Genomic DNA, 19,270 nt, shown 5'->3' on the forward strand with positions numbered 1-19,270 from the left:
TCCCATAGACAAAAAAAACATGGAGCTTTTTCTCTTAAGCAAGATACAGTGCTGATTATTAGTCAGTTGCCATTGAAAATCTGAAAGGGTGAATTAAAATGGAGCTTGGGCAGAATGTGTCTCTCTCAGGATTAGCAAAACTAACAAAAGCAATGCACTGTAGATGTTCCCAGTTTGTATGCCATAGGTTAGACAGAGCAGATACATGTGTAGTGATAAAGAGGTTAGCATTTTTCAGGGTCGTTAACAGGCAATTCCTCTACAACAGTTAATTTGCAACTACCAGGATTTGACTTACTACAGTAAAATAAATAAATAAATAAAACACAGTATTGACAAATATGAAAAATAAAATACAAGTATTTTATTCATCTCATTTCATCAATTTCAAACAGCCCTAAATATGTTATTCTGGTCACATTTCTAGACATGCAACAGTCTCTGTGTCCTCATTGAGCATTTCGTAACAAATCGCTTCTCAATTAGACACAGGCTTGAGGAATCAGTCATAATGGAGAGGTTGGCCTTGCCAGCGACTCTTAGATTCGCCTGCTTGAATTGGACATGTCAGGTTTTATTCAGCGTATGAAGAGATTAGAAAGAGACAGCGCTACATCTTTCTGAAAAGGATTCCACTCTGCTTGGTATTCAGCTCCTCAGCGCATCAGCACTGTCCCCTTAAATGAAAACCGCACCACTATTACATTTTGACTGCTAAGATCGTCCTCCCACTGTCAGAAGCCATGTCAACATATTTAAACGCCCCCATTCACAAGTCCAAACTATCTATACGCTGTAAAGTGCAGAAATGGAGACAGATCAGGATGAGATTTTGTTCATTTTACTGCCCTCTTCCTCAAGCATCTTCCTTCTCTTCTCCTCTAACAGTAGAAGTAATGGGAGCTTCAGGGCCCCACTGTGATCAAGATGCAGAAAAAATAAGAGGCTCAACAAGCAAAGGAATAACTAACAAGAAGGGAGAGGAAAGGTTTTCATGCTAAAGTGCACCTGGAGATGAAACACTCTTAAGAGAGTACAGGCAACAGTACTCTGGTACTCAACTGAGGCACCGAACACTACACAGTGTATACCTGTACTCAGATTTTAATGGTCTCCCTTTTATTTTGTCCAGTCTCTTGAAGTGTTGTTATAAATATTTCTGTACATTTGTTCAGAGAGTGACGCAAAACTGTGTAGAATGCTGGGAAATTGTACTTCTTTCTTCTGGGATGTTGCTTGATGTTTTATCCCTGCGTGTACAAAACCACGACAGAAACACAAAGTGGTCCATTGTCTGTGATTCCAATGATTTCTTCATTAAACACTGTGGTGCACCACCACTATACAGATGTCTCCCACTGTTTTTTTAATGTCAACACCCACTTAAGCAAGCTAGTGGAGTTGCATGTGTTCCTAACCTTCCTCACCTTGCCAGCATTACTGTGGAGACAGCAAGGGCTCTCTAGCTAACAAGACTGTCACAAGATTCTTTCACTGTGTTTTAACACTGATGTTCTTTTGGCTGCAGCTACTGTCACTGAAGTTCTCTGAAGATCTGCTCTGTTTAATCTGAGGTAAATGCTTACCATTGCCAGGTAAATCTTGCTCTGCTCTCAAGTTCACTGTTTCATCAGAAAGCCGTCAGTGTCCTTCAACCGTTTAATCAAATCTGCTTGTGATTAAGACATGCACGTGTCTGATCTGCCTGTTTGCAGCTGTTTTGAACACTGAACAAACGAGTTAAAGGTATAAAGTCTTGAATAATACTGTGATGATGGGTCACAAATGATCACAATGCACATCAGACCTTGTGCTAAATGTGTTTTATTTTCTTTTGAAACCCTCAATGTGTAGACGAGCCCTCTGTTTTCACTGAGAGAACACTGCTGTTGCTGCTGTGAATGGCTGTTCATGTGCTCGTGCCATCCAATTAGCTTGATTGCCACTTCCACTGCAGTGTCACCCAGGCCACCTTCCAGAGGTCTATTGATTTCAGAATGAAATGCCCTCAAAACAAAAGGATGCTGCCCCCCTCTTTGATTACTGTAATTATGTGCTGTTTATTTTGTCTGCCACTTGTCAAAGCTTGTGGGCACAGAAATTATCATTTAATATCAGAGTGTCTGATTGCGGGAAAGTGGCCGTCTGCACCCGAGTACCTCAAAGGTGAGAGTACATTTTGACTCCTGAAGCAAACCCTGGATCAGTACTAGTTTGCTCATAAAATTTTTCACGTTAGATTCAGAAGGAATAATCCATTTTGGGGGGGATACAAAGTTCATGAAGCTAACCCACAATTGGGAGCTGTCAAGCTGAGAAGGCCATGCAGTATGGTGCTGTACCAATACAATATTCCCCCTCCCCTCCACTAAACATTGACAATCGATTCATTAATTCCTATTCCCATATACTATGCAAAAGAGAGTTGCATTGTGAGAGTTGTTAAAGTGGACCAACTAATGTTCCCCCACTGTGCTTTGTACTCCATTTAGCATATCTTTGTAAATGCACCTCATTCTTTATCTGTAGCCAAGGTCAGTGCATTCAGCTTGACCTGGAGCGTATAGACCGTAATTTGAATGAGCAGACTGGTTCCCTCTTCTCCCCACAGTGAACCTTCCCACACAACCATTAAATGCCTCGGCGGTTCCTGCCAGTCCCTATTACATGTACAAAATAAGGGAATGTGTCATTGACTAAAATCATGCGCATTTACATATTTACAGCTTTCACAACACAGTGTCTGATTCACGGGCCAGTGTTTTTCATTAACGGTTGAAAGCCTGTTCTTTGTTGTTGTCATCTTGAATGCTTGTACCGACATTCACTTCCTGAGCTGAACAGACTATGTCTAGGTGTCAATTTCTGTATGGTCTGAGCATTTAAAGTATATACTCATCCGCATGAAGGCTTTGAGAGGATCAAAGGGAACTATTCACAGATAAAGCCGAGGAGAGATATAATAGATTCACCCTTGGCTTATTTCCCACTGTGAAGGTAAAAGCCAAGTGAATGTCAAAGATAAGAAATGTCTCAGTGTTAAACCTTGGAAAAAGGAAATAAATCCATTTTGGTACCCCATACCGACATGGTGCGGCTCCTGGTGCCATTGGATGACATTGCATCCTTATCGTCAGGCATCAGCAATACAGAAACTGAAATTCAACAGTGTTGCTGCTGCTATCACAGACAATCTGTGTTAGGAGCCTGTTGCTTGTAATGTTCCGACAGCATAAGCTGAAGACCAAGACAGTGTCATAACCAGCGGGAACTCAGCTGTCCTGCCTTATATTACTTCTCAGGATACCTAGGGCCATCCTGTGAAATATAATCATTAATTCACCTCCAAATTATCATAATAAGGGATTAAAAATCAATTTTAGCTGAGCTACATAATGTCAATGAGTACTGAAAATGAAACATGGGAAAAGTGATTTGTGTGATGTATAGAGCACGCACCAAGTCGATAAGCAGCTGATTTATGCCCAATTTATTGCTCGTGGTTCCTCCCCAGGTGCCATTTAACACAGAAGTACAAAATGTATGTTTGATTTTATAAATACTATACCACTTCAATTTGCATCTACATTGGTGGTTACACATGTACTGAGGTATATTGTAAGAACTGACAAACTGATCCAAGTATCTTTCAGACAATGTTTGCCATTACTGCACTCCACTCTATTAAAAGTAGTAATTGTCCAAATGTAGGAGGTAGTGTTTATTTATATATTATTTAGCACATATATTTAAGACAACTCATGAGTATCTGGTACCTACCTGAGGCATATTGGGGATATTTGAATTTGAAAAATGACATCCTCCATAAGGAACCATTTCACACTTGTAGATTTAACAGAAACATGCTCAATGCATCCTCACCAGAAGACTGTAAGAAGGAGTGCAACGTTAGCTCCAAGATGGACACAATAAATCACGTGTGCAATGAAGAGTCAGCCTTGAAGCCTTCACCTGAATAATGGACTAGTGTGGGTGAACCGATTGCTTGTGAAACATGCAAATACCTTCTGGACCCAATCAACAGAGCACCAAGTGGAGACAGAATCATATTAAACTGTCAACAGAACTAATGGGCATGCCTCATGTTTAATCAGTCCATTTCTATAACACAAACGGGTAACTGTGATGTACTGGCTAAGGAACTGGACTTATAATGAGAACGCTGCATGACCAGCAACACAGGAGGAGCACTGCTGTTATGCCCTTGAGCGAGGCACTTGACCTGAACTGCTTTAGTAAATACCCAGCTGTATGAATGGATAATCTAAACAAAATAAAATGTAAAAAGTGACCTTCATTAGATCATCCACTAAGGAAATACATGATGCAATATACCACAGCACTGCATACAGAGACCACATGATTTTACAAATGAGACACTGCATTTCAAATCTAGCCAGGTCAATATATGCCGCATATTTAAATCTTAACATAAACACAGAGAAAGAAACAAATAGTTCTACTGAGTCACCAGAAACATGATTTTAGTCAACACCATCCAAAATTCACCCCAACACACAGTATAAATCCACCTCCTGTATCATTAATTTGATGAACAGTTTAAAAAGTGAAACAGAGATGATATCAAAGTAGGACAGAAATGTAAAGTTGAAGGCGAACTGAGAATGATGAACACGTGAATGTGTATATAAAGCAAGCTGACAAACTAATGGAAACACCATGATTTTATTATGTTAAATAGTCAGATGGGCAGACCTTTGCCTTCAGAACAGGTTAAATCATTCCCCGAAAGCTGTAATACAAGTTCGAGCTATGTCTACTGGGATACTGGACCATTCTTCAAGAAGGAAAGCCTTAGCTTATTTGACAGATTAAGGTGGGGGAACTCCACCCTGCATTCCATGTTCTAGAACCTTCTAAAAAAGTTCAAGGATGTTTAGATCTGGTGATTGGGAAGGCCATGTTTCACTTCATCCTAGTGTCCATGAAAGTATTTGTGAACATGTTTAGCAGAGTGTACGGGGGCATTATGTTCTTAGTACATCTGGAGGAAAGAATATTTGCACCACAGGGTGACCTGGTTGCCTACAAAGGCTTTGTATTCTTCAGCAGCAAATCTATGTCACAGAATAATAATTGGACCCAATGAAATGGCAATAATGTAATATTATTTTCTTCAACTGCTCAGAAGTCCAGGTGCTGGAGTCATTACAACAGGTTATGCATTACTGCGCATTGGCCTTGGTTGCAAGTGGTTTCCAAATGACAGCCTTGCCATAAAGATCAGCTCTGTGATGCTCACAACATACGGTTTTTGTTGAGATAAGGGCCCCAAAGGTGTAGAGTTCAGTGGTATTTTTGTGGTTTTTAGCAAATATTATGTTAACTCTCTATCTATTCTTCTCGGTGAGCTTTGGCATACGGTCACTTCTCCCCTTTCCCGATCCTTTTTTTATTTTTTTTTTGGGGGGGGGGGGGGGGGGGGGTATACATCCTGATTTCCTTTGTTCCCCTTGACAAAATTAATAATGTCACCTTTTTGACCTCTTTCAAAATCTGATCTCTCCTGTTGCTTTATTAACTCTTATGTTAAAGGGTTCATTTTAAATTGACTTTTATCAATCAATCAGATTTTATTTGTTATAGCACATTTTCACAGTCAATATTGTCACAGAGCACTGTACATATTGAAACATACTGGTAATTATTATTGACATGAAGCACATATGTAGACTCCTTATGACTGCCTTATAATTTAGTTACCTCAAATTACAATAATTTTTTCATTTGGTGTTTTGAGTCCCCGGTTGTGTCTTACAGGTTTATCATCCAATACCACAATGCAGTTACTTTGCCCGGATAATGCACTATACAGGATACCCAACATTCCTTCATGACCAAACCGAAAATTAAGATTGCTGTGTAGAGTAAGCTTTTAAGAAAAGGCAGTACTGCAAGGCCAGTGTCATAGCAGCAAAGATTTGCATTCTTTCTTTTCCTTTGCAACCTTGACCGATACAAAGGCATTGAGCAAATCCTACTGATAGCACTGATTGCATATGCTTACAGCTGAACCGTCATTTACTGACATATTGCCTGATGAAGTCCAAGAAGAAATTAGCAATGACACATCTTTGTGTTAACGCTGGAAATCAGTCGTGGTGTTGCATGCTTTAAGTTAACTGAATCGCCACAGTTACAATCCCCAGAAAGAAAAAAAATAACTTTGCACATGCAACAACCTTGCTTTTCCACGTAAATCGAATGTAATGTGCACATGTAATCCTATTTAATGTTAATATATTTTAATGCATTACTATTTTACGCAGAATATGTGGTCCGTTATGTCATTTCAATGCTACTGTGCAGTTTCTAAACTTAGCGACCTAAAAAGAGTTGTAAATCATCTGTAAAATGCAGAACTACAGGTCACTGTTTTAAATATCCAAGTTTAAATGAAAACGCTTCTCTCTGGTTCGGTTTACCGGATTACCTAGATGTTTTACGCAACAAGATATTTTATAGCAAAATACCGAACACGCAGTAACGTGTTGGACTGACAATCCAGAGAAAACACTGCTATCTGATTATGTTGGTAAACAGCCCTTCAAACCACTCTTCACAATCTACCTTTCCATCTTTCCATGCGGTAAACAATGAATGAAGATACATTTGCCAAGTTTGGACTGTATGCTGCAGACACGAAACTTTCCTTAAGAAAATAGCATTTGATATACTGCATACACAAACTACCATCTCACGGAAACCACGGAGTAAGGGCACCATGTAACACCAGAGAATCATTACCTTAATTGTTTTGGTGGATTGGCATTTCACTTGATGGGAAACAGTGGCCGTTTGGTTCATCTTAGCGCAGAATTGTAGAGCTGATCCAAAGAAAAATACATGCAGCGGATGGAAGCGCACCACCTTTGCGAATGATCCGCCTGATCATCAAGTTCACCTCCGTTTGTCGAGGATCCTCCGTGTTTTAAATCTCCGCTCCCTGTCCTAGTCTTTGAGATATTTATGTCGTGCGTTAGACACTCTAGGCAAGAACACTAATGCCAGTCACCGCATTTCGCTCTCAAGAGATCTCCCCCCACCCCCCGTTCCAGAGCGTCTTTGCTGCAGAGCCCACAGTAACGTCCACCGTATTACAAAACAAATATTCCACTTCTGTGTCGCATGTCGTTTTGAGGTGCGTCTGTAAAGGTACAAGTTGTTCTGTTTTAATATGAAGCAACGATAACGTGCGCACACCAAAATATGGCCACAACTTATAATTATGACAATACACCTTATTGACAGTCTGACATCAAATAAATAACTATGCTAATACATAAATATCAGTCTCTGTGTATAGGCCAATAGAGAAGTGTCGAAAGAGTTGGTGCCGTTTTGGTTATTTCTTCATTAGGATTTTAAAGGAGTTTTCCTTTTTTATTTTCATCCATTGTTTAGTTTAGAATGTGCATTAGAGAAGAACATGACCTGGAAAACAACAGAATCTAAATCAGCAAATGACAAAAGTAATAAAAATTTGCTGGGGGAAGATGAAACTATCAATTGTTTTACCACAGCAAAGAATAGCTCTTGTAAAGGGGACTAACATTATTCTATGTATTCCTCATTCTGAGAAGAGACTTGGATTCATCACTCATTGGGACTGCAGGCTCCTTGTATTACTACTCTGCCAAGCCCTAGTATTAGTAAATCTTATCCTTGGTGCTCATTATCTCTTTGCGCCTCCCTCTAACACATACAGTGAAGTGTCCTCTGGTCACACTTCCACACAGGAGGTGAAGTTGTTCTCCAGTTAAACTGGACTGGAAAACAACTGTGAACTGAAGACATCTGTGATTATATATCACAGATATCCCAGATTTCACCAGCATACATCATATATTGAAGTGGCTCACCCATAGGCAGGATGGGAATGAGCCATCAGGAATTGAATCTTGCAGTTTTCCTTCCCTTTAGACTCCACTATTGTTGCTAAAAAATTGAAAATAATGTCAACATCTATGCTATGTTCTCCTACTCTTCCTTCCACTGGATAGACAGCTGAACCTGACATTAAAGAGACACCCATCCAAATGTTGACCCTCACAAATGATACTACTCTGTGATTCAGTCTGATCATTTTTTGAACCACAAATGAACACATGTGCACAGCTGATGTCACAGGAATGATTGTGGTTTATGCAGTAGTGATTAACAAATGACAGACATTGGTAGTTATTATTATTATTATTATTATTATTATTATTACAAGTAGTAGCAGTAATAGTAGTAGTAGTAATAGTATTGTTATGGACTGAAGATTTAAAATGAATAGGAACTGAATAGGAATGAGCTATTCTGTTCTTAAATATGTTAATTTGCTTAATTTTGATACAGAATCACTTTAAATTAAGATTACATTTTATAATCCATATTGTGAATCCTTTTTATTGAGGATTTTGATTTGTTTCTACAAAGAGCTATTCTTCGTATACCCATTCAATAATTTGCCAGCGGCTAAACTGAGTGAATAGATTACCCTTGCGTTGGCGTTGCTATATAAAGCCATCAAAGAGATCACTTTAAATCTGTCTTTCATTCTTTCTCCCTATTGAGCTTTGTCCCTTAGGTAAAGTGGAGGGGGGGTGGGGGGGGGGGAGGGGGGGGGGTGGATTCTGAAGTCAAATGATACTGCTATACTGCAGAAATTCACTTTTGTGCTGGGAGGCACTTAAACAGTTAGAAGTGTAATAATAAAGTCACTGACATTACATTCCTCTCACTCTCCTCTCTGCGTACTCTACGACTTTGCTGGAAAGATTTACCCTGCAGCCGTTCCCTGAAATCAGAGTCCATCATTTCCAGTACAGAGGCTGTGACCACCCATTCCTCCCCGCCTCCGTTTCTCCTCTGTTGAGCAGCAATGCGTTTCCGGTGTAAAGGAGCACTCTGAGAGTTCTTTTTCTACAGCTAACTATTATGTTTATGCAATTTTGTGGCACCTTAAAGAGCTCTCGTCCTGATACCAATCTGCAAATTTATTGCCTCTCTCACATGCAGATGTGGTTTTCGATTTATTCATCCTTCTACTTGGCTTTGCTTATTTGTTTGCTTAGAAAAAAACTCCAGGTACAGAACATTGCATGCTGTGGTGGAAGCTCCAGGGCTGATATCCTATTGAAATGAAATGCACAGATATTGTCCTTTGAAGGCTGAATTTCAGAGGCCATGTATTAAATGCAGTGATTTCTGCATTGATTACATTATTCAAGTTCCCAAGGCTAAAAGCCTGTGCACTAACTGCTGTCATTCTATTTCGGGCTGTTTTTAGTAAAAAAAAAAAAAAAAAATCTATTTAAAAAGTAATTGAATGAAAGTACCTCTGGGCTGTCTTCCCAGTACCAGAGAGGTTCTGTTGTCTTTACAAAAATGACACGGTCAAAACTGCTTCTTTGATGGTTGTGAGCTCAAGCTGTAATGACAAGAATTTCAAGGCCCATCATATGGCTACTGCTATTCTTATGGACCAGGACCACTGTGAGAATGAGGGCGACATTCTGCTTAGTGTGTTATTCCATATCATACCACTGAAACCAGTTCAGTTTTTGGCTTTTCCTATATAATGGCTGGTGTTACAACTGACGTTGGATTAGCTAAACCTGTGTCAGTTGTTGAGGGCCAAAAAGAACCCAGACCCTCTGTGGTGCTCACATGGATGAAGCTGTTTGTTCTTACAAGCCTGCTGTCTGTGTTACTATCCTTTCCCACGCTTCCTTACACCTTCTGTTAAATCAAGCAGATCTTACAGCACCAACTGAAATTACATTATCCTTTTCATATTATCAATATCTCATTTCACCACTGTTTCTATTCTTTGTTTCTGTGTGTGCATGTGGAATATGCTTGATTCAAAACAATAAAAACATTATTACAGGCCTTTAATGACCAATAGAAGCATTTGCTAATCGACGGGACTCAATGTAACAAAAGCAGATAGGTCTGCCTGTACCACAGCACTCAAGCAGCTATTCTCTCTGCTGAGTCCTGATGGGGTAACAAAATTGTTCTGTCTCTAATGTCAAAGGAGAGACTTTACACAGAGCACTTGCAGAGAGGGGGCTGATGGATGGCAATAAAATTCAAATGACCTTTTCAGTAATAGCAATGACAGTCTCCACAGTAAATGAGCAATGGCTGCCCAGTTCCTTCTTGTTCAGATAGAAGCCAGGTGGTTAGAAAAATTATATCTAAAATGCCCAGTTATTAGGGAAATAGTCTTATTAGGCCATTCATAATGTTCATGGTAGGAACTGTAATATACTCTACACGGTTCTTGTCTAGAAGGGGAGGTAACTGGAAACCCGGTAGTAAATTGCATGTAAATACTATGTAAAAACATGTTTAATTATAGTATGGTAAGAGCTGAGTTTCATGTTACCAGTAGGTTTAAGGACATTTGCATTTGGAAAAGGGTGTTCAGGACTCCCTGCATAGTTTTGACATCTTGCTATTCATGTTTCTCAGCCTTGAAATGGTATTTTGATACAATTTTATTATAATTAATAATGTAGGAAATGAGTTACAGTACATGCAAACACGAGCACACACGTACCCACAACCGCATGTCCGCACAGTTCAAAGTTCCTTTTATAATTTTCTCCACACAGCTGAAAAAGCATTTTTCATACCTGAAAAAATCCATATGCACATAGGTTTCAGTCTAAAAATGTGCCTGTATCAACAGGACATGCTGTCCTTATTGTGCAGATTGAGGCAGTAAGTGCAATCACTGCAACAGCCAGACATCCGAATCTCATAGATTGCTAGAGGAGGGCTAAGAAAGTATTGCTCACAAAAGACGATTTAAAGTGATATCTAGACGCACTGCGTCCTGAAGACAAAGTGGAGTAATAATGCTTTAATAATCCCAAAAGCAGTTTCAGACATTGATACCAAGGCAACCAGATTAAATTGCGCCGTCACATTTTTCACTTCAAGCCAGTCAGTTAAAGGCTGTGGTTTATTGGCTGTCTTTTTAGGATTGCAAATGTGATGAACACCTCTGAGCTCTAGCTGTATCCAGTTATATTGCACTTCCTAAACTCGCAAAAGTGCTCCTGCAGTTACCAGGTGCCTCATGTCTATTGACCATGAGTCACACATGTGGACCCTCTCAGGGTTGATAATCTCACGCATTTGAACATGGATTTTTTTCTTTCCTCATTTCTTAATACTAAGACAGAACATCTCCATATCACTTCCTTAACATGTCTATGCACTCCCACCAAAGAAAATCTCATGCATTGCATTTTGGCAACCCTCTGAGATCTCTAAGCTCAGAGGTAAAAATCTAATGATCATCACATGCTGTGATCAGTTACGGCATTGCCTCTTTGCACTCCTTGACAATTAAAGGTTTATTAACATATTTAGACCCTTCTCTCCCAGGAGGGTGCAGACGTTTCTCTCCCATTGATTTAAATGGACTAAGGATGAATCCAGTGAAATGGGAACCAAAATGGCTTTCATCTGCAGGGTTACGCAGCCCTCCAGGCGAACGGTGAATCGGCATCATTTTGTGATTAATAATCTAGGCAGTAATCACTAGTGTCATGCTGCTGGGCCTGGGCTGAGGGGAGACCTCCCGGGGGAAGATCTCTCAGTTACAAAGCTCCTGAGGCTGTGAGAGTTGTTATCACTTCCTCTGTCATCCTCTCTTCCTGGGCCCATCTTAATGCATCCCGTCGGCACTGAAACCATGCTGTTCTGAGGCAGATTGTGTCAATGCTAGAACTGGGAGCAGAAAGTACTCAAGAAATAGTAGCTCGTCTGGGTGGTCAACCTCCATGTTTACTTGATTTCTGAGACCAGATTTGTCAAGATTTTGACATCAGTGTCTGACAAGTAAGACCACTTCTAGAAACCTGAGGGAACGTAAGGTAACACAAGTGTTTTCTGACTACCATCATCCATCAGTTAATCTCATAGACAATTGTAAAATCATTCTTAAGAGAAGTTTGCACAGAAGAGTCAAGCAGCTAGAGTAGTTTCTAATGAACAGAAATCTGCATTTGCCTGATGTGGATGATCAGCGATTTCTCCAAGATAGTAAAGGTATTGTAACATTCCTAATATACTGTATTACAAAAGTGCTTGTGTCTTTTATTAGCTGTTTTAGAACACATTGTGAAACAATGTTTCCAGACACCCACAGTCTGTATTGAATGTTATTGTTGTATCTTGAGTCAGGGGCCAGATGGCTGTGCAATCTGTTTGTCTAAAAACATCCAACTACTATTTTGTGTTCTCGGATAAGAATGGAGATGATGTGATACCTACTCTAATAAAAGTTTTATTAAATAAAATAAAACCAAATAAAAACTCTACAATGTCAGAGTTAACTATTCAAAAACTGAAATGTGCTTTCATGGTATGCATTATTCATCTACGGATCCACAGCATACTAGGCACTACTCTTTTTGCATTACATTCTTGGCATTGTTAGCTGACGCCCCTTATCCACAGTGACTTACATTGGTCACAGTTTTTTTACAATGTTATCCATTTATACAGCTTGGTATTTACTGAGGCAACTGTAGGTTAAGTACCTTGCCCAAGGGTACAACAGCAGTGTTTAGTGGGGAATTGAACCTGCTCCTTAACCACTATGCTACACTGCCGCCCCCTCTTCATGGTTTGATAATTTTGCACAGACTGAAGTCATGGTTTTCATGAATAATGGATTTTATTCCAGAAAACATGAGGGTCACATTAATTGACTTCCCTGTAGGTAGATTTTTTACCTGGCGTGGATTAAACTGACATTACACTTCCTGTAGAGTCTTAAGAGGTTCTGGCACTTATAAGGGGAGATTTTTGTCCCTTTCCTTGGCAGTATTGCTCTGGGTTCTGCAGGTCTTTTGGTTCTCATTTGTGAAATGCTTTCTTGAGGTTGAATCACAAATTGTTGATTAGATTTAAGTCTGGTGATGGAAATGATCAGTAGGTGACACTGATTTTATGCTCAGCTAACCATTGTACCATTGCATTGTACAGTAGATTTAGATGAATATCTTAGAAAAAGTTAAGTATCTTGGTAGAAGAAACCAGTTTTTTCCAGATTGAGGACCTTAGGACAACCTTAGGAGTTGTTCCTAACTCTCTCTTCCCTGATATTCATACTGTATATATGAAACAAATCCAAAAATAGACCCCAGCCCCCTCACCCCCACCATGATATTTCCCAGTGGGAACGGGGTCTTTTTCAACAGTAGCTTCATCTTTTTGATCCAAACATAACATTGAAGCACATGTCTAAACTCAAGTTTCATTTCATCTGACTGTGAGACATACTTCCAACTGCCATTCAGATGTTGTTTGTTAAATTCAACATTTCATCTTGTTGTCTTCAAAAGAGTGTTGCTTCTTGCTAATCTGATCTTTAATGCAATATTCATGCCTTCAGCTGTGAATGGTTCTTTTTGACACCTGGTAACCTGAAGATGCCAGTCTGTTTAGAAGATCCCCATGTGTTGCCTTTGAATTTACAGTTGTCTTCTGGACATTATAATTGAAGATGGGAGATTAGAAGGAATTCACAAAAAGGCTTACTCTCGATCTTCCAACCTGTGGATATTAATGGCTATTCACCAGCAGTCTTCAGACAGCTCTTTGACCTTAACCAAGGTAATGGATGCAACTAATGAATTTCTTCTCTGTGCTGTTTCCTTATAGAAGAGCAACATTGGTGGCAGGAGTATTAAAGGGATACATGTATTCCCAAACCCCGGTTACAGGACCCTGGAGAGCGTCACTGTGGAACAGAACTTGACCAGACACAGCATCTGTCACTCCAGGGGAATCAGTTGGTGGGTTAAAAAGAGACTGAGCACCTCAGTCAGGTTAGCTTAGTCCTCCTTAGTCACTCCACACGCTGGTGACTAACTGTGTGCATTTGTACATTTTTAAGACAGGATGAGGTGCCCTGTTTGACCCTCCTTCTCTCCAAAGACCACCGCTATTCATTGTGCACTTTTGATGCTGTGAATTGTAGCTGCATCTGTACCACTGCCCTTTTGTTCACAAAATGTTTTTGGGTTTTGTTAACAACCCTACCAGGTTTTTGCCTTTTATCTCTCTCTCTATCTCTCTATGTATGTATGTATATACATATATACTGTATGTCTATGTCTATATCTATATACATATATACTGTATGTCTATGTCTATATCTATATATGGGTGATGGATGAAAAACTTGAAATGTGAAATGTGCTTTCTACTTGAATAATTCAAAGGGCAAACAGGCTTTTTGTAGGGGCCTGTGAAAATTGTAGCAAGGTATTTAAAATGTGCTTGATTAAAGGAGAAGGAATTTCCAGTAAAGGCAGTGATATTCATGCTTTGTCCTTTTGCTTGGGTACATGCTTGGTTACCTTTATAGAGCTCAGTTGCACTACATATCAGAGGATGTAATTGTTTTAGTTTAATTCAGTATTTTAAACCAAGACTGCATACCTCATTGGCTTTCGGTTTTAATTTATATGCGTCATGACTGCATCTTGGACCCAGTGATTCAGTGCTGGTTATGCCCAAGCATGAAGCATCAATTGTGGCTTTAGCATATACTCACTTTTCATATGCAAGTGAGATAAATTACTGTCTTTAAGCTTAAACGTTGCACAACAATGAGATCTAACAGTGTACTCACAGCATGGTCTACAGCCAGCATGTGTTGTGCAGGTATAACCAACTAATTAAGTCATACATAAGCATTATAATACTCCCAGTATCCACATAAATCATGTATGCAATGACAGCATAGGCTAGTTTGCACCTGATCAAGTTAAATATCCAGCTAACTAATTTAGCAATATGAACACATCATGGACAAGCTATCCAATATTGATCAACAAAAATGATGAAACAAAATGAAACTCTGCAAAGCCCTTCTTTCATATTATGTTGATAGTGATGCCAGAAGTATTTGACATAAAATGATGAAGTAAAAAGCATAGAATGAAAGACCCACAGTGCACGAGCAAAGCACAGTGAATGATTCCCTTGAAAATCTCCAGCCAAAAGCACTTCTGCAAATTCAAACAAGAATCCAGCAAGCCATTATGTTGTGCTACCATTAATTCTGAATCAACTAACATGCTGTGTTGCTACATTTTGTGTGACTTATTTTCATGGAAACAGGCCAAAAGAAATTCTGTTCTTTGTGATACAAGCAAAAAGTAAAGACACCTATTCAAATATTATCACATGATAATATTATAATCCAAAACTACTTGTAAACTTATAGAAGTATAACTAATTTTAACAAGTAATTTTCCAAAATCCAAACATCCAAAACAAGTTATAAGTACAGAACATCTCATTTTTAGTCAAATTCTTCATTTAGTAACACTGAAGGAGAAGATTATTTTTTAAAATGATGGCATAATCAGACAAAATATTACATAAATATTATCTGTATCTAACTATTGAACAGATCCAAGCCTCCAACCATGAGATATAGTATCTGTGGTATTCTGTTTAATTAACAATTAAAAGGGCATAGCCTTGATTGCTGTGCACTTTAAACCGATCAAATCTACTGTGTAGAGGACAATGATGATCTCTATTTATCTTAATGAACAGGTTTCTTTTCTGCTGTGGGCAACCAGTTTTCCAGAAATGGAAACACAGTGCAACACATGTGATGCATGTTGGATACTGGGTGGACATTGCAGCACTTTATGCCAGCAATTTAGCAGAATGAGGAACAGTGCTTGTAACTCAAAGGTTGCAGGTTTGGTTCCCTGTAGTATTTTGATTGTTGCCTTGGACAAGCCGCTTGAGCAGAATTGCTTCAGCAAATATCCGACTGTATGAAAGACGTGTACAAAAAACACAAAAACACACAAAAATGTAAGCTGTGTAAGTCACTCCAGATAAAGCACCTGCTAAGTAAAGATAATGTAATAAAATAGTGTCCTCAAAAGTCGTTATAGGACTCCAAACCAGTATCAGGGATTTGGACATCCTATTCTGTTGTGTAAACCAGTAAATCTGCTTTAAATAAAAGAATAATAAATTCCTTCCCCAGGGCCACACTGCCACAGAGAGGTATACTCACTTTTTTATTCCTACGCAACAACATGAGTTTCAAATGCAAATCAAGAGAAGACAACAGAAGCATTCAATCAAAATATTTCAGCTGTATTTCTTTATGCATATTCTGAGCTGCAGGTTCTTTTCTCACATGCGGTTGTTGTTCCCTCTAGCAAAGTACTTAACCATAACTGCTTTAATGAATATCCAGGTTTTTAATGGATAATATATACTATGTAAATTATGTAAGTCACCCTGAATAAGAGAGTCTGCTAAACAACTAAATAATAATGCTCTCCTTATGCGTTGATTAAATATGCCACATCAATGGAATAACAGCATCTGCTTGGAGAATAAGGCAGCTCAAAATTTTTAAGATACTCATTTGCCTAAAAGGTACAGTTGGGCATAGCATACAGTATAAATCTGGTATGTTAAGAAATGCAGAGTGAATTGCCAAAGGAATTACAGTATGACACTTTTCTGCTTATCATGCAAATTTTATTGTTTTGTCGTTTATTATTATTATTATTTTAAATGGTAAGTAACAGAGCATATGCCAAGTAATTTCCATTTAAATAGAAATTGCTTACTTACTACAATAATTAAAGAACATTCAATTATATACACGCCAAGGATATCAACTTTCCCAGGCGATTCAGTGCTTAATAACTACAAATTTCCATTAACTCAGTTTTAATTGGTGTCTAAGTCTAAATTTGCTTTTGATTGGTGCTGAGCTTTCTAATTGTCCTCATCCTTTGTATGAAATCCTGCCATATCATTCTAGGAATCGTGAAAGCATACAGAAAACAAAAGATGAGATCCTCTTCTTGTGAGTTAGAATGCACAGTACAATTGTGACAAGGAATTACAAATGTTACCAACTCACTCAATGATAAAGGATTTTTCTATTTATATTTTATCTCAATAAAAATGCTGCCAACATGCAAAAACAGCAACTTAGTCATGAGTTGAAAGCCCTGTTATAGTGATCCAAATGTTCAAGTGTTATTATTATTATTATTATTATTATTATTATTATTATTTTGTGGATAAAATTATATGTCAATCACATTACCTGGAGGGAATGACAGTTGTAATGAAATGCCAATTTGTTCAGTCACAAGATTGAACCAACTATTTACAAGTTAAAAAAACAAGCAGATACATACCCTGTAGCTATGTATACCTACTCCTGTGTAGGGTTATTCCTGTAGTTCACAGCAATGAAATGTAGTAACCCCCAAATAGTATGTGATTCCCCTGAGGTGACCCACACATCTTATGAAGTTGTTTGACAGCTGACTGTACCTGTCTAAATGTGTCATGTGCAAGTAGGAGAGGCTTGTTTATCTGTCTATCTCACTTAACACTTAGCTGTCATTGTAGTATTGCTGTAAATATTCAATTGATGACCATGGATGGGAAACATTTGATATACAGATGAAGTGTTTGCCATCATTATTGAAAGCAACAGGCACAAGATTAGGGAAATGGTATAAGGGGTAACAGAATGGTCACCAGGCTGCCAGAAGTCCATTGGTATTTAATTTGACATAATGATTTCTATTTGCAGTTAGGTCTTGTAGTGGGTGAGCTAACCAATAACTTGCAGTTGGTTAACATTAACAAATGTGTCAGTTTCTAGGGCCTAAAACAAAGGCAGCTAAAAATGGCATCGCTAATGTTCCTATCAGAGCCGATAGTATGGTACACATTGAAATAATCTCACTCAGTGGTCCCCTTGAGACCCCAGTGAAATCTGTTACCCATGAAGGGTCAGCAGCTGCACTGAACACTGAAGTCTTAACACTGACACTCCCACCCAGGTTGTGTGGATTCTGTATGAGCTTGTGTGACTTGTAGGTCAGAGAGGAAGATGCTTCAATGCTAGCTGATAAATTCTTGGCCATGGTCGCAGCGCTCTGTTAAGCAAGAAGCCTGTCCCATAGTTTGTGTAACTGTAAAGTGGTGCTTGAATGTAAAATAGGTTTTTAAAAACAAGATATAATCCACAGTCACTTAAATGCTGTTGCTACTTAGAGTTCATGTGTAGACAAGAAATGGGTGAAACAACTTGGTATTCTGCTGCTTTTATTCCTAGTGGGAATGAAAATCGATTTAGCCCCAAGTCAATCAGATTCTTCTTTTAACTGCAGTGCCATTCTGTGGTGATAAAGAGAGGAGTTATGCGGACAATTTCGTCACCAGGCCTCTCCTCAAATACTCTCAATGCATGCTGCAGAGGAATGCAGAACATGCAGACATTCAGAAAAGCATCCCTGATAATGGAAGGCAAACCTCTGTAACCTTTCCATCTTCATCTCGAGTTCTGAACCTCTTTCATCAGTGTGTACTACATAACAGGAAGGTAAATGTAGTTCAGATTTCAGCACGCGAGAAAGCTTTTATTCACAACCTAAACACAGGGGATGTTTTGAAGAAGTTGCCCAGGAAAATGCTTTCTTTCTTTCTTTTATTATTTTTTATTTAGTTAGTTTCATTTAAATATTTGTTTTATTTTGATTTGATCTTTGTATAATTTCAAGAGATAAAACGCACCTTCCATGATAAAGGGTATTCATTTTATTTCCAATCCAAAGAAACAATGAAAAAATGAATGCATGGCCTTGCATGAAATTACTGTAGAAATGAAGACATCTCAAATAGATGAGTACCAAAAAGTAACCTGAAGGTCACACTGAGTCACCAGTCAATCAGTGACTCCTCCAATTCAAGCGTTTTCTGGCATTCTGAAGAGCCATGCACTTGTTGCACTGGTCATGATTGAACTGACTGTGAGAGCTACTTAATCCATCGTCTGCCTGAGACCCAGTGACATTTCGTAGCCACAAATGCTTGGCTACACATCATGCAGTGGGTCCAAAGTGCAATGGGAGCAACCACTGGTCTGATTGTCACCAGCCACCATTTCAACAGTGACAACATTGTGCACATGCACAATTAGTGTAAATTTCCATACACTCCCACTACTCTAAACTATGATTGTGAATAAACACATATAGCAAAGATATTGGGTAACAAAACATGACTTTGCCCCTCAGTCTAAAATCTGATGTAAGCCAGAACCCATGCATCACACGCAACATCAGTCTCCTCTAACTGAAGAGCAAACAAGGAACTCTATTTGACTTTTGAGATGGCTTGTTCAGCCATGTCG

The 19,270-nt window shown here is 38.8% G+C and overlaps 1 protein-coding gene across 1 annotated transcript in view; it reads right to left on the reverse strand.

Annotated features, from left to right (window-relative positions):
* Positions 1-7,070, reverse strand: part of LOC118789027 (inactive dipeptidyl peptidase 10-like) — a 117,248-nt gene extending 110,178 nt beyond the window's left edge. The window contains exon 1 of the mRNA XM_036545306.1: positions 6,790-7,070. Within this exon, the coding sequence (XP_036401199.1) occupies positions 6,790-6,849 (60 nt within the window). The 5' untranslated portion in view covers positions 6,850-7,070. The remainder of the gene's footprint in view (positions 1-6,789) is intronic.
* Positions 7,071-19,270: the final 12,200 nt, after the last annotated feature.

This window comes from Megalops cyprinoides, chromosome 14, assembly GCF_013368585.1.
Source record: "Megalops cyprinoides isolate fMegCyp1 chromosome 14, fMegCyp1.pri, whole genome shotgun sequence".
Classification (NCBI taxonomy): domain Eukaryota; kingdom Metazoa; phylum Chordata; class Actinopteri; order Elopiformes; family Megalopidae; genus Megalops; species Megalops cyprinoides.